A 14749-nucleotide genomic window follows, 5' to 3' on the forward strand; every position below is an offset into this window, starting at 1 on the left:
ATGAACAAATAAAATCATTGCCATCCCAGTGAAGGAGATGTTGTTTACGCTTTATTTATTTTTATCCAAACAGGCAGCAGGCAGGATAACTGGTCAGATGGGCCAGACTCAGCCCTGCAGCCAAACTTTCATTGGGAACTTACATGTGGATACTGTCACCCACATCAATACAGATTGCACTAATGGAAAATACCAATGACATTTGGGTAAAATCATGAATCTCTGACTCCTTTAAAGTCGCTTCTTTATGTCACAATTGCCAATCCAATTTCACATACGCATTACGTGCATGCTTCACTATCTCTTGCACGTCTCCAAATCTGCATCCACATAGGATCTCTGCCAGTGTCACTGCACACCATCGCATAGTCATTTTCAACATAAATCAGTTATAATTGCTCCACTGTTTCTTTGGTAATAAATCGTATGATTTCAGCCAGGAAGTCTTTGTTGCATTTGGTTTCACAATGATGCATGCTATGAAAAAGTCCATTTCATATTCTGGACAGCTTCTGTTAGATTGTGCTATGAATCATATCGAAACACGAATCATATCGAAACGCATCAACACACACAATTTTGCAACTTACTCAGTGCACATCTTGTTAAAATATGCAGTTAAAACAGAGTACGGCAGACAACAGGCACAGGTCCATAATCAGTATCATCAGCCAGTTTTATAAAATCTACATCCAATCACTAATTTATATTGGATTTTTCGTACAAAGAAGGCAGAAAATAGACTTAGCTGACACTTACCTGCAGTTAATATTCACCAAAATATCTCAGAACATTTATAATAAGCAGAATAACCTGTATCACTGTAAGCACATGGCTTTCAGGAATACAGAAGTGTCCGATTTCACCCATCTGCTTTGACCCATGATGTCATCAATATGGCGGAAATGGCTATTCTAAGTGTCTCCAATATGGCGCGTATGATATCACTACATACACACAGCAACAAATAATGGCAAATACATATAAGTAAGACAATAACATCTCCCTCCAAAAATACAGTCAAACTAACGAGGCAACCACGGGAAACTGGGGGTTTTAGGGGGGTAACAAGCTAAATACAACAGTAAAAAATACACACCATGATCCCAAAACACACAAGATGACAAAAAATAAATAAATAAATAATTACAAAATCTGCAGGAATCGGGCACTTCCCTTTACCTATATAGGTCAACGGTAGATGACGATACCAAAACACCAACACCTACAGCAAAAACTGTGGAAATTGGAATCAGACATTTCCCTTTACCACAGCTGATGGTACCAAAACACCTATACCTACATATAACACTATGAAAATAGGAATCGGTCATTTCCCTTGACACACACACACACACACACACCATCAAACCCAACAAGTCGACATCTACAAACATGACCAACTCAAACTCCACGCCGTAATGTTGTCACATACCACAACACCCTTATGTCATGGGTCAAAGCAGATGGGTGGAATTGGATGCTTCCGTTGACCCTGGCTTCCTTCATAGCTAGTGCATCTGCAGTTTTCTGGTGGCAAATGGAATACAGATATAAACTTATTGCTGAAGCCTCCTGAAGTAAGTATTACGAAAATCTACAGACCCTGTTCAGGAAACTGGAAGCAGCATAATATACAAACCCGGCTACATACATTATTTATCCTCCTACTGGCAGAGTGGCTACAACACTTGTTGCCAGTTATATATCAAGGACCCTCATCTGTAGTGGACCTAAAAGAAAATGAGCAGATTCTGACTTTTTTGTGCAACAACAAGTGCATGTCAGAAGAAGAAGAAGAGTCATCTGCGTATGCTGCCACCTGGTAGCACTGCTGATGGGGCCATTATCATTACCACATTGAGATACGCTGGGCCTTTTCAGTTTCTACAAACTGGAAAGGGTACGTGATGGAGTTCTGAAGCCCCATCTCCCTTTAAAGTGCTTTCCAGTTTATTTGTTCCTCAAATATTCACATTACTTCCTAATGTCACAACTCTCTCTGTAAAATGAAGCTGTTTCAGCAATTCTATTTCAATTTCAGTTAGATATAGTGCTTATGTGACAAAGAAAGAGAAAGAAATGTATTTGATCTACTTCTCTGCGCTAAAGTGCTCTTGCAGACTTTTCACCGATTTCAAGAGCCACCCAGAAGTAGCTGAGAGCAGTGGCAGCAACAGAGAGGGGGGGGGGGGGGGGATGGCAGATTTCCTCCCTTTTTACAATAAAATACACTCAGAAAAATTAGCAGTCTCTGCTGTATTCCACAATCTTTCAACTCTGAAGTTCATGTCACTTGAGAGTGAGTCTGCAATAGCTTATCTGGTGACTCATTTGAAATACTGGACATTATTAAATTACCTTATTTAATCCCATTTTCATCCAATGAGTAGCTACAAGGAGAAACTAGGCACAGAGGCAGAGTTCCACAAAAATTTCTTTTTGGTGTAACCAATTAACCACCAATTTTTGTTCTTCAACCAACATTTATTTCTGGATTGTCTGATTGAAACACAGAGAATGATATAGTTTAGTCAACCCCCACAGAAGTAAATCAGGGCACATACTACTCTCTTTTTAAATTTTCTTGTATCTGTTGTGCCAAAAAAACAAAGCATTCAATTGAGTCCCACACTGCGCACAGAGCACTGCTTCCTTGCAAACTTCACATTTTCTTTGTTTCACCTACGTAGTGCTTTCAATCAAATGTCCAGTCCCAAAGTCATGAGTACAACTGAAACATGTGAAATCAATACCTTCGAGTATGATGAAAATATTGCCCTAATTGGAGCAGAAGTAGTGGATCATTGAGCAAGAAATGCCCTCGCCACCATCTTCTGAATTTGAGGAAAGGGAAGTTTTTATTTGTGAGGCAGCAGATGACGTGGGTGATGACCACTGCTATGTCTATTGCATTGGTAAACAATGGGAAGTAAAATTTCATACCTTGAATTCTCACAGGGTACTTCTGGACATTCCAGTCCAATTTGTGTTCTGCAAACAATCTTGGCTGTAGAATTCAGCAGCTTTGCTCTATCTCTTTACTTGCCTTAGTAGATGCAATGTCTTGTGGTGTGACAAGAGTTTTACAACACTTTTATTTTTCCACATTACTGTCATGAATTCAATGTTCTTATCTAATCTACAGTTGTGTGTTCCTCTTTGTTTCTTTTTCATGCTGTTCTAACTTCTATGGGACAGTTACTCATTCGAGCAGTTTCCTCATTTCTGAAAGCTCTTTAATTAAACATAATATTGTGAATAAGTTGTCAAAATAGATTCTGCGAAGTTCAGGAGATTACAGAACAGGAATCCTATTCAGTATAACTGATCCGCCCTGTCTGGAAACTGAAATTTCACTAAATTATGGCGCCGAATGAAATTCGCGAGTGTGTTAGTTCCAGTAATAAATGTAAATTTAATGAAGAAAAGTGTGCATTTTGCAGAAATGTCGGTTGGTATTGTGACCAGTTATGTATTACGTGTTATATTGTGTTAAAAGTATCTGAAAAAAACTGTGATGCATCTATAAACTGTGAAAAAGAAACCATGTTGACGATCGGTAAACAGAACAGCATGAGTTCCGCAAATAAAAGCAAACAATCCGAAGTTTGTGTGAAGTGTAAGAAGTTCGACGTATTTAGTGATGGGAAGTGCATCTCTTGTTATTTAATTATGAAGGTGGTAGTAAAAAATGAGAAACTCAGTGTTTGCTTAGCATCAACTTCATCATACAGCCACGAAATTGCGCTTCAAGAAATAACAAACAGCAAACTATGCTCATGCAGAAAGAAAGTCGTTAAAGGTATTATGTGCTTTAAGTGTAAAATTGTTTATCATTATAACTGTGCAAAGGTGGACTCAAAACAAGAGATATGGAAATGTGATAATTGCGAAAAAGTGGGCACTATAGACAGCAAGGAAGACATAATTTCCGTGTTGTTAGAAGAACTGCAAAGACTGAAAGCTGAAAATGTCACATTGTCTGCCAGAAGTCAACAGAACAAAATTGAATCCCAAGACGAGAGCACAAATTGTCACCAGCCCAAGAAGATACCAAAACATCTCGTTTCTCAGCAGTTATATCATCTGAATACAAGCAACCGTTTTAGTGCCTTAAGTGATAAAATTGATGAAACAGAGAAATCTACTCAGGTGGTAGGACGAGACAATGTTCCTAAAAATTCGACAAAAAGACCAATTGAGAGTCAGCCAACGAATAAGATTTTATTACTATCGGACAGTCATGGGCGAAACTGTGCATCATTGCTAAATGAATTTTTGAAACCCAAGTACTACACATCATCTGTTGTTAAACCAAATGCATGCCTCAGTGGTGTAGTTGAAGGGGCATCAGATCTTACTAGTGATTTCAATTTGGACGATGCAGTTATTATTCTTGCAAGAATAAATGACATTCGTAAGAAAAACAACTTTATTCCAGACTTAGAAAAGTTGACTGCAGCACTTGATCATACAAAGCTATTGTTATGTACCGTTCCCTACTGTTATGACAAGCCAGAAGTCAACGAAACAGTGTACAGATTTAATGAATATATAATGAATTTGTCATCTAATTTTGTTAATGTGAAAGTAATTGATGTCAATTTATTCTTGCAAAGGCCTGATTACACTAATCATGGACTACACCTGAACAAAACAGGAAAGCTCAGACTGTGCAGGAACATTGCTTCATCAGTATCAAACCCATGGAAACAGTGTGATGTAGTAAAAACACTTACAACCAGCTCTGCAAGAAAGGTCAGATTTTGTACCGGTACTGTAGAAACCAATTCATGCCAAGATAGACAGGGAACCAATGTGAATACAAGAAACAGATGTATAGCTGTGTCTCACCCTGTCACTGCCAATGACATATTAATACCATATGATGAAGTTCCACCCAAAGAACCTCAAGGACTGGAAAATAATTCCGATGCAGTATCTCCAAGGATAAAAGGTAATCCCCGATTTTCTACGAGAGAAAGAAGAATTCCAAAAAGAAACAGTGATTTTTTATGGCCAGCACCCACCCGACCTCGCCAACGACATCTAGTGAACAAATCTCCAGCTGCGACATAGGTCTTAATGTATCCAACACAGTTTTGAGTGCAACGGGGACAAACGGTGTTAATGGACAAGCAGACCAGCAGAAGGACAGTAGAGGTAGCTATAAGAATCTTATTATTCTTCATCAAAATATCAGAAGTCTCAAAAGTAAATTAGAGTTTTTATCTGTAAATTTAGGGGACATGGACACTGTTGACCGTCCTCATGTTTTATGCCTTACTGAGCATCATGTAACAGTTGGAATTGATGGGCTGCAGCTTGATGGGTATGATCTAGCTACTCATTACTGCAGAACATGTAAGGAGAAAGGTGGTGCTGTAATTTATATAGACAGTAAAATCATTTATAAATCTTTAGATCTAAGTAAGTATTGTGTAGATCAACATTTTGAAGTTTGCGGGACTGAAATTTCTGCAAAGGACATGTTACTTACTGTGCTTGCAATTTACAGAGCTCCAGCAGGGAAGTTTTGCATCTTTATGAATAAGTTAGAATCTCTTTTGACCAAATTGTTCTCTAAAACTAGAAATTTAATAATTGTAGGTGACTTTAATGTCAACTTCTTAACTGATAACAACCTCAAAACTGACCTGGACCACTTAATGAATTCTTACAACTTGGCTGCGATGGTTACCTGGCCCACTAGAGTTACAGAAAATTGCAAGAGCCTTCTAGATAATATTTTCATTGACAAGAATAGAGTCAACAGTGCTAGTGTGAGCAAAGTAATTTATGGCCTGTCTGACCATGATGGACAACTTCTGAAAGTAAATAACATCAGTTTGTGCAATAAAATCTCCCACACCTATAGGTCCTATAGATGTATAAACACTGAAACTGTGTCTGCCTTTAACGACTATTTGTCACAGATAGATTGGGAGCCAGTGTACAGCACATCAGATGTTAATGATAAATTTAACCTTTTTTTAAATGAATTTATATCTGTATTTGAAATGGCTTTCCCAAAAAAAACTGTCAGAAAGAACAATGAGGTTTCTTCCAGTAAACCATGGATTACTGGAGGTATAAAAATTTCTTGCAGGACTAAGAGGGAGTTACATGCCTCACTAAGAGTATCAAATGATCCCCTTGAAAGGTCTCATTATAAGTTATATTGTAAAATTTTAAAAAGGGTGATAAACAAATCCAAGAGCCTGTATATTAAGTCTGAAATTGATAAATCTGAGAACAAAATAGAAGCAGTTTGGAATGTTATAAAGAGAGAGTGTGGCAGGAGTAACAAGAATGTTAATACCACAGAGATAAGCTATAAGGATGAGGTTATTCATAATCCTGTAAGTTTCCAACATATTCAACAATCACTTCATAACTGCAGCAGAACAAGTAGGTTGTAACGGTTCCTTAAATGCTGCTACGCATTTATTACACAGACTAACCCTAACACGTATGACCCAATTTGTATTGCCCCAGTTACTATTACTGAAGTTAAAAATACCATCAAGGCCTTAAAAAATATAAATTCCACTGGTATTGACAACATTTCACCAAAAATACTGAAGCATTGTAGTGACCACATATGTCAAGTCCTGTGTCACATTTTTAATGAGTCTATCCAGCAAGGTGTTGTCCCAGAGAGATTAAAGCTTGCCGTTGTGAAACCACTTTTCAAGAAGGGTGACAAAACTAATTTATCTAACTACCGTCCAATATCACTACTAAGTAGTTTCTCAAAAGTATTAGAGAAACTAATGTATACAAGAATTGTAGAACATCTTAACAGCCACAACATACTCAACAGAAAGCAGTTTGGTTTCCAAAAAGGTAGATCAACTGAGCAGGCTATTTTTTCTCTCACAAATGAAATTTTAGAGTCAATAAATAATAAAATGTCACCTATTGGAATTTTTTGTGACTTGTCTAAGGCCTTTGACTGTGTGGACCACAACATTCTCTTACATAAGGCTAATTTTTATGGCTTGCGAGGTAGCATTGGTAGATGGATAGAATCATATCTGCAAAACAGAAAACAGAAGGTGATAATTAATGGTACCAATGATAGTCCCATTTCTTCTGATTGGGGCACATTAAAGTGTGGTGTGCCTCAGGGGTCCATCCTAGGACCTTTGCTTTTCCTTATCTTCATCAATGATCTCCCACTTTGCACAGACACCGAGTGTAAATGTACTCTTTTTGCCGATGACACCACTATTCTGCTTGAAAGTCGAACTAACAGTGACCTAGAAAATAAATGTAATGCTGTGCTCGTTGACATCCTACACTGGTTTAAGTGCGACGGACTAACTCTAAACATTCAGAAAACTCAGTATATGCAATTTCACATATCTCAACAAGAAAATGAAGTATGCCACTTAAACTGTGGTAACCAAAATATACTACACTGTGAATCATCTAAGTTCTTGGGCATTCTAATTGATGGCAAGCTGAACTGGTCTGAGCATATCTTAGACCTACAAAGAAGGCTCAGTGTGGCAACTTATGCTCTGCGTGTAATCACCCCCATTGGTGATGAGGACGCTACTAAAGCTGCCTACTTTGGTTATTTTCATTCTATCATGTCGTATGGCATAATATTTTGGGGCAACAAGCCTTTAGCCAAAAAAATATTTACTGCACAGAAGAGAGCTGTTAGAATCATGAGTGGTGTTCATCCAAGATATTCTTGCAGAAGTCTGTTTCATAAGTTACAAATATTAACACTTACCTCTCAATTCATATTTTCTTTGATGATTTTTGTTTCTAACAACCTATCTCTTTTTAAAACTAATAGTGAATGTCATGATCATAATACTAGGTCTAAAAATGATCTACACAGGGATCTGAAACATTTAAGACTTGTTCAGAATGGTGTTCATTATTCAGCCACAAAAATTTTCAACTCCCTTCCATCAGGTATTAAAGATCACATTAATGTCTTACCTACTTTTAAATGTAAATTGAGAGAATACCTAATGGTAAATTCCTTCTATTCTCTTGATGAGTATCTACAGATAAAGCAATGATTTTTTATACTGATAAAAATTTGTTTGCTATAGATCACATTAACTGTTTAATTTGGAAAATGTACTATATTTCCTTTTTAGGTATTGTTTTATATTACTTGAGCTATACCTTTGATTTGATTTTAACCTACAAACTTATTCATAATCTTATGGTACATTTTTGTCATTTTATATATGTGTATTATTTGTTTAATTTGGAAAATGTACTATATTTCCTTTTTAGGTATTGTTTTATATTACTTGAGCTATACCTTTGATTTGATTTTAACCTACAAACTTATTCATAATCTTATGGTACATTTTTGTCATTTTATATATGTGTATTATATCTGTTGTATGTAATCATGACTCATTCCACATCCTTGTGATTTATCACAATACGGATTAATGGAATACGAAATAAATAAATAAATAAATAAAAATAAAATAGTCCTTTAATATTACTACACAGACTTGACATACGATAACAGTAACTGCTTCGGGAACACCATATAGCACAGAGCGAGGTGGTGCAGTGGTTAGCACACTGGATTTGCAGTGGGGAGGATGATGTTTAAGACCAGCATCCGGTCATCCTGATTTAAGTTTTCTGTGATATTTCTAAGTCGCTTTAGGTAAATGACGGGATGGTTCTTTAGAAAGGGCACAGACAGCTTCGTTCTCCATCCTTCACTAATCCTATGGGACCAAGGACCTTGCTCTTTGTTTCCCCCCACCAATCAAACAAACAATCAACAGCACATGCCCCACAGTTTGAAACTGAGTCTCACTGGCTTCCCAGGAATGAATTGTACTTGATAATGATGTCCATAATATCAAACCACTTGCTGATAAATGCTCAGGCTATCAGAAAAAAACTTGAAATTCCATCAAATTCTTATTTAGAAAGTACATCATGGGATGAATTTCTAAAAGTTTATCACTTCCATCAGCTGAGATCCCAGTCAGAACTTGTGTTACCATTTAAGTGAAGGTTGTGCTTGATCTCCAGATATCTGTTGCAGCTTAGACATTGTCATATGCACTTTGTGTCAAACCCTTGTCTTCATTCCAATATAACAGTTCCTGTGGGAAAGTACGGTATTCAGTGAAGTGTAATATCCCTAAAAACGTTTTTATGCATTTACTGGATAAATCAAAGCAGTGATTATTCTTCTATGTAGCATACCAGACATGTTCACAGGCAACCAAGTCCAGAACTTGTTCATCAGTTCTTCAAAGCACTTAACTGCAGACTTTTCTTTTACTACTGCTACCAAACTACATTATCTTCGTTCAATTTCTGATTTCTGCTAGATCAGGGTAGGTTTTATTGCAAGTTGCATCTTCTGTTGTCCAAATAGAGTGATATTAGCTCTCATTTTCTTCTTGTAATGGCCTGCATTTTCCTCATTCTCTCTTTCTTCATTAGTATGAACTTCCAAGGCACCTGGTACATAAGCCACCTGATACATCAGCCACCTGGTACATCAGCTGGAAGAGTATCTTCCAATATATTTCATCACCACATCCAGATAGCTTGTCTTTACAATCTGAAGGGAGCTAGCCAATGTCAATGGTCTCATTCCCTTCATCCTTATCACACGAAGAAGCCATGAAATTTGTGTCATTTACAATTCCTCCAACTTACCTTATAGAAATTGCTTTATAGTAATTCTCTGGGCCTAGGTGGGAAAAAGAAAATGTTGTTTTAGGTGGAACATGCCACGAGTCCCAAATGGGAATCGAAATTCAGAGAGCATAATGAACCTCAGAAATAATTGAATAATATATTGTACAATGATTACAGAACATACCATTACTGCAAGTTATTTACATAATAAATAACTTACACTGTTTAGAAAATGTTCAACTCCTGTAATTCTGAAAAACTTACTTCTTCACACAAATAATCCTGTACAGCTTACACATTTAACAGCAACCAACTCACAAGCAATACACAAGCTTGATAAATGCCAAGACAACAATGCAAAATACTAAGAACTGCTGCCAGCATTATCTGAAATACAAGGACAGAGCCCCAAATGAGGATCACGGCAGTTAATGGGTTAACATCACATTAATAGTAAGATCACTAGCGTATCCTTTATCAGCACTAGTGGATGAGAAAATGAGAATTAACAGACTTTAACACAGCTGAAGGACCTATTCTGCCATTCACAGGACGTGACTTATGGAAATCATAGGAAACTATGCTTGCATGTAGCGAGCGGTACTGAAAAACAGAACTTTGCAAGTCTAATGTAATTGTGATGTAAAAGTGTGATGGCATGTGTCCATTCTCAACATCTGTTTAATTAATTGGCATACTGCATAAACCAGATTATGAAGGTAAAAATCATTGTACTTAATGGGTACGGGCCTATCATGTAATTCAACCCAGACATCTGTCAACATAGTATAATGTAAATGGATACATAAAATATCTACCCAACAAGCAGCGGCAGGAAAACACGCACACTAAAGTATTTAACGTTTACAAGCTTTCGGAGCCAGTGATGCATTCTTCTGCCAGAAGAGTTGAACGGGAGGGAAGAGGGATAAAGGGAACAGACTGGAGAGGTTTGAGTTACAGATCAGAAAAGCCACTCAGAACTGCGGGATGAGAAGGAGAGACTTTTCCTTATAATACAGAGTATGTATATTTGACATCTCTCTTTTTGCAAAACTATCTATGGGAATAATTCTGAATCATGAACACCAGGGCACCATTACTCATCTTGAAACTGCATAGTCACCACAAATTAAAAGAGTTTAACCCAAAAAAGGCCATCCTGCTCTTTCGATTAATATTCCATTCAGTGTGAATGAAATGGAACACTGAAGTATATCCTACATATTTTTATAGACAACATTGGTGAATCTGATGCTTATGTGAACTGTACATTAGCATAATGATCAGCATACACTACTGTTCAAGAACTTCACACAGAGTGTTGTTGGTTGTTTTCCATCAGAATATTTTATTTCTGTTTCGTGATACCAGTACTACTGAGCTATAATTCTGCTAAAATGTATTGGGTTTGTTATGCCTTTCTATGGAACTATATAAATGTGATTGCATGTAAGTCTCATAAATGCAGTTATTAATTTTGTAAAATCTGTAGTTTTCCACTTTTTTGTAGTTCAAAATCCTGGCAACACTGAGAGTTAGGGCACAAACATATTTAAAAATGAATAACGGAGTAGTCATGGGACAAAGCAGGCACCCAGTATCAGTAGGTACTGTTGACCCACTACAACTGTCATCTTAGGCCTATTGTAGAGCTTACAACTTATCATTACCACAGAAACATTTTTTACAATCCCGGCATTTACAAAATTTATGAAAATAAATTAAATATATATCTAATCCTTCTTATACACAAAAATACTTAGTCCTACGTCCAAGTCATTTACATCATCCCCTTCTGGTCAGGGATTTTTACAGTTCATGAGGCACATTGTTCTACAGACCATACCTCCGTGCCTTTATGCCTAGCCTATTTTTCGCCAACTTTCAGCTACATATATGAAGGCTCTGTAAGACGTTACCAACATTTCTGCTGCAGTATATTGTGTGACACCACTGAATGAGTTGATACAAGCTTTCGGAATACCAGAATGTATTTGTTAAACTGAAAGCTTCCGTATTTGATAACACGGGGATCCAGTTATTTGTTGCTTCTGCTTGTTTCCAAATTGTGGAACTCCAACTTAAATATGTCAAGACATATGTGCGCAACAGATTGAATGCGAAGCAAAAACGGAAGCCCGTTCCCAGCTTTAAAGTTAAGAACTATGATTACCAAAGACAAAATATTTTACATCTATACGAAATATGCTTATGTGCGTCGCGGTGTCGCAACTAAATTCGAGATACTATACGTATCGAATTCTTCGGCATACTTTATCACTTACCAACAGACCGGTAGAGTACCGCGGCGACTGCGTAAGTTCCAGCATTTCCCAGTAGAAAAGCTGATCTTTCCTGTGGATCATTCTCTTTGCGTCCAGCATATTCGAGAGCATACTTCATATATTTCAGCCCCAAGCTGCAAAATTTCTCTTTGTTTTCTCCAAAATGTGGGTTGGTGCTCAAATGATATAGCATGTAAGCGACGCCGGCACCGCTAACATACAAACCACCGTCCACATCTCTTGCTGATGGGGGTTGTTGTTTAAGGCATTCACTGACGCGTTCGTTGATTTTTGGCAACCAGTCACTCGGTGCAACTGCGAATTCTCTACTTTTCCATTCTTCATTGTTATTGACGAAATAACGTTTAGGTCTGCTCATTTTACTACCCGTGACGAATGTAGCGACAACTGCCTTAATAAAATTGCTCCTGTTCAGAAAAATACATATTTTTAAGCTACATGCGGTTTACAAGACATTATGAAATTCTGTAATGTCAATAATACATCAACATCATCATAGCACCAATACAGCCTTTAACGTAATTATGAATCCTGTCACAGAACTTCCCACGTCCCAAAGTTTTTGACAACTCCGTCTATTAACGCACTCCCTAGTCTTCACTCTGTGATATAGAAGGCTGTGGATTTGCTCTGGTTTCAGTACCTTCGCGTAATTTTAAATTCGCGGTATGGTGTTCCTACGATTATCATTGATCTGTGCACTATAGTTCAGAAACACTCGAATTTTTTGGAAATAACTGTCAGGTGATCTCGTGTTTGGACTCACGTATTAGCACCAATCACCGCTCATCGTTACGGAAGCAATAACATAGAATGCGAAGTTCTAATGTGTGCGATATGTAAAATTAGCGCTAGTGGCCAACATGGGGTCGATTGTGTTGAAAAGTTTATCTGTGCTGCTTGGAATATTTTTTATATTTGTGGGTATAATGAAAATGACTTCAATCATCAGCAAGGATCTACACAAAGATTTGGTAAATTAATTAAATTTTATATTTTTTTGAGATTTTTAATGAAATGTATGAAAGTATGATTCTTCAGCTCCTGTTTCGCGACCACCCTACAAACACTGATGTGTGGCAAGTTGTCTACGTTGTAGGGTCCATAATTGTTGTCAAGAACCATTAATGCATTGTTAAGGAATCAGTATTTGCCTTTATGGAATAAGGTTTAGTGGCCCGACGAGAAGAACGTTTTTAACTCTTGTGCAGATGACCTTGGCAAAATGCCTTTGGCGAAGTCATGTGAAAGAAAATGTGGGCCAGACGGGATTTCGAGTTATTTAAAGAGCAGCTGATTCTATAATCTGACGCAAATTATGCAGGCGTGATGTACTCTGTGCTCTCTAAAACACAAATGAATGAGGCAGAGTAGAAACTGAACTGACAGTATCCACCCCTTGTCACTGGAATAAAATACTTAATCCTCAGAACCAGTAGTCAGAAATGCTGTGTCTTAATTATGTTTTTATTTTTGTTTCAGAGGAAGGAATACGTCAAGTACGCGAAAGTATTTCCTCTTTCCGAGTTGCTAGATTTTAAAGTACCATCAAAATGGTATCGTAGGGCAGTAGGTACACTAGAAATAATTTGTGGGCTGGCGATGGCATTTTTTCCAAGCAGTAAGTAAACGTATTCTATTACTTAAAAATATAACAATTTTTTGAGTTCTCTATCTGTCCCTTTCTCTAAATGCACACTTGTATGCCAGTAAGATACCATTTGATAATTTATACTGGTGGTAGTATAATATATATCAATCGTGCTGCAGATTCTGTCAAACAAGGAGCAAATATAGTCCTCTTGCTGATGATGATGATGGCTGTGTACTCCCACTACATGGTCAATGACAAATTTGAAAGAATTGCGCCTGCATTGGTGAGTGACAGTTGAATTTTCATAATTATGAAAATGCTGTCTGAGACAATATCTTTTTGAAAAAACAACAGTTTCTATAGTGATTCACTTACATTTGACTCCTGTGTAATACAGACCAACTGTCGTAATTTGACCATCAGTGAATTGTAAATCCTTACAATATATTCAAAATACTTCATGCCCCACATGTGTATGATTTTATCATTTTACAATTAATGGAATCACTATAGAGACAGTAAGTTTTGCGAGATATTAATATTTGCTAGTTATGTGCAATTGCAGTAAGGAAAAACACAAAGTTCCCTTTGCAGATAAATTGACAACTGTACCTTAACATTGCCTCTGTAATATGTTGCAAATCAGTCAGCCCTTTGTTAAAAATAATTGAATTTATAATAATTAAATTTGAAACAGTGGGGCAACTCTTCTTTCTTCTAAATACTGAATTGTGTAAACTCAATAGTATGTAGTTTGAGATAAGGGGGATCACGTGACAATTATTATATTACTATTGCTACTACTACTCCATACTTCTAGTTAGAGACAGTCATTAGATTTACTCCTGGTATAAAATACTTTTTTTTTTTTTTACAAATAACTTATTTAATAATGTAATGCCACACCGTTCACTCATATCTCACCTTCAGTCACTGCACACACTATGCATGCATTGTTTCATAACACTTCACTCACTACACACACACACACACACACACACACACACACACACACACACTGGTGATCTCTGGGCCATTTTCTGTACCAGAGCTTCCCATATGCTATCCTGAAAAACTGAGTCAGCATCCCTCTATAATGAGTGAGATGTTGAACTCAGAAAGAAGAAGAAATGTTAGTGTTGTGCAATGCATATAGAAAAGGAGAAAAAGAAGGAAAAAATAC

At 37.0% G+C, this 14749-nt stretch overlaps 2 protein-coding genes and 1 long non-coding RNA gene across 3 annotated transcripts in view; 1 reads left to right on the forward strand and 2 right to left on the reverse strand.

Moving 5' to 3' along the window:
• The window catches only part of LOC126284124 (lanC-like protein 3), a 92496-nt gene extending 79991 nt beyond the window's left edge, over window positions 1–12505 (reverse strand). The window contains exon 1 of the mRNA XM_049982830.1: window positions 11952–12505. Coding sequence (XP_049838787.1) covers window positions 11952–12330 — 379 coding nt within the window. The 5' untranslated portion in view covers window positions 12331–12505. The remainder of the gene's footprint in view (window positions 1–11951) is intronic.
• LOC126284126 (uncharacterized) lies at window positions 8468–11811 on the reverse strand. Its single transcript, XR_007551440.1, has 2 exons — window positions 9928–11811; window positions 8468–9715 (listed from the first exon to the last, which is right to left on the reverse strand). It is a non-coding gene; the product is annotated as an uncharacterized LOC126284126 (long non-coding RNA).
• A 179-nt stretch (window positions 12506–12684) lies between the features above and the next one.
• LOC126284125 (novel acetylcholine receptor chaperone) overlaps window positions 12685–14749 on the forward strand; it is a 36847-nt gene continuing 34782 nt past the window's right edge. The window contains exons 1-3 of the mRNA XM_049982832.1: window positions 12685–12946; window positions 13455–13593; window positions 13743–13849. Coding sequence (XP_049838789.1) covers window positions 12836–12946; window positions 13455–13593; window positions 13743–13849 — 357 coding nt within the window. The 5' untranslated portion in view covers window positions 12685–12835. The remainder of the gene's footprint in view (window positions 12947–13454; window positions 13594–13742; window positions 13850–14749) is intronic.

This window comes from Schistocerca gregaria, chromosome 8 (assembly GCF_023897955.1).
Source record: "Schistocerca gregaria isolate iqSchGreg1 chromosome 8, iqSchGreg1.2, whole genome shotgun sequence".
In the NCBI taxonomy this organism is placed as follows: Eukaryota; Metazoa; Arthropoda; class Insecta; order Orthoptera; family Acrididae; genus Schistocerca; species Schistocerca gregaria.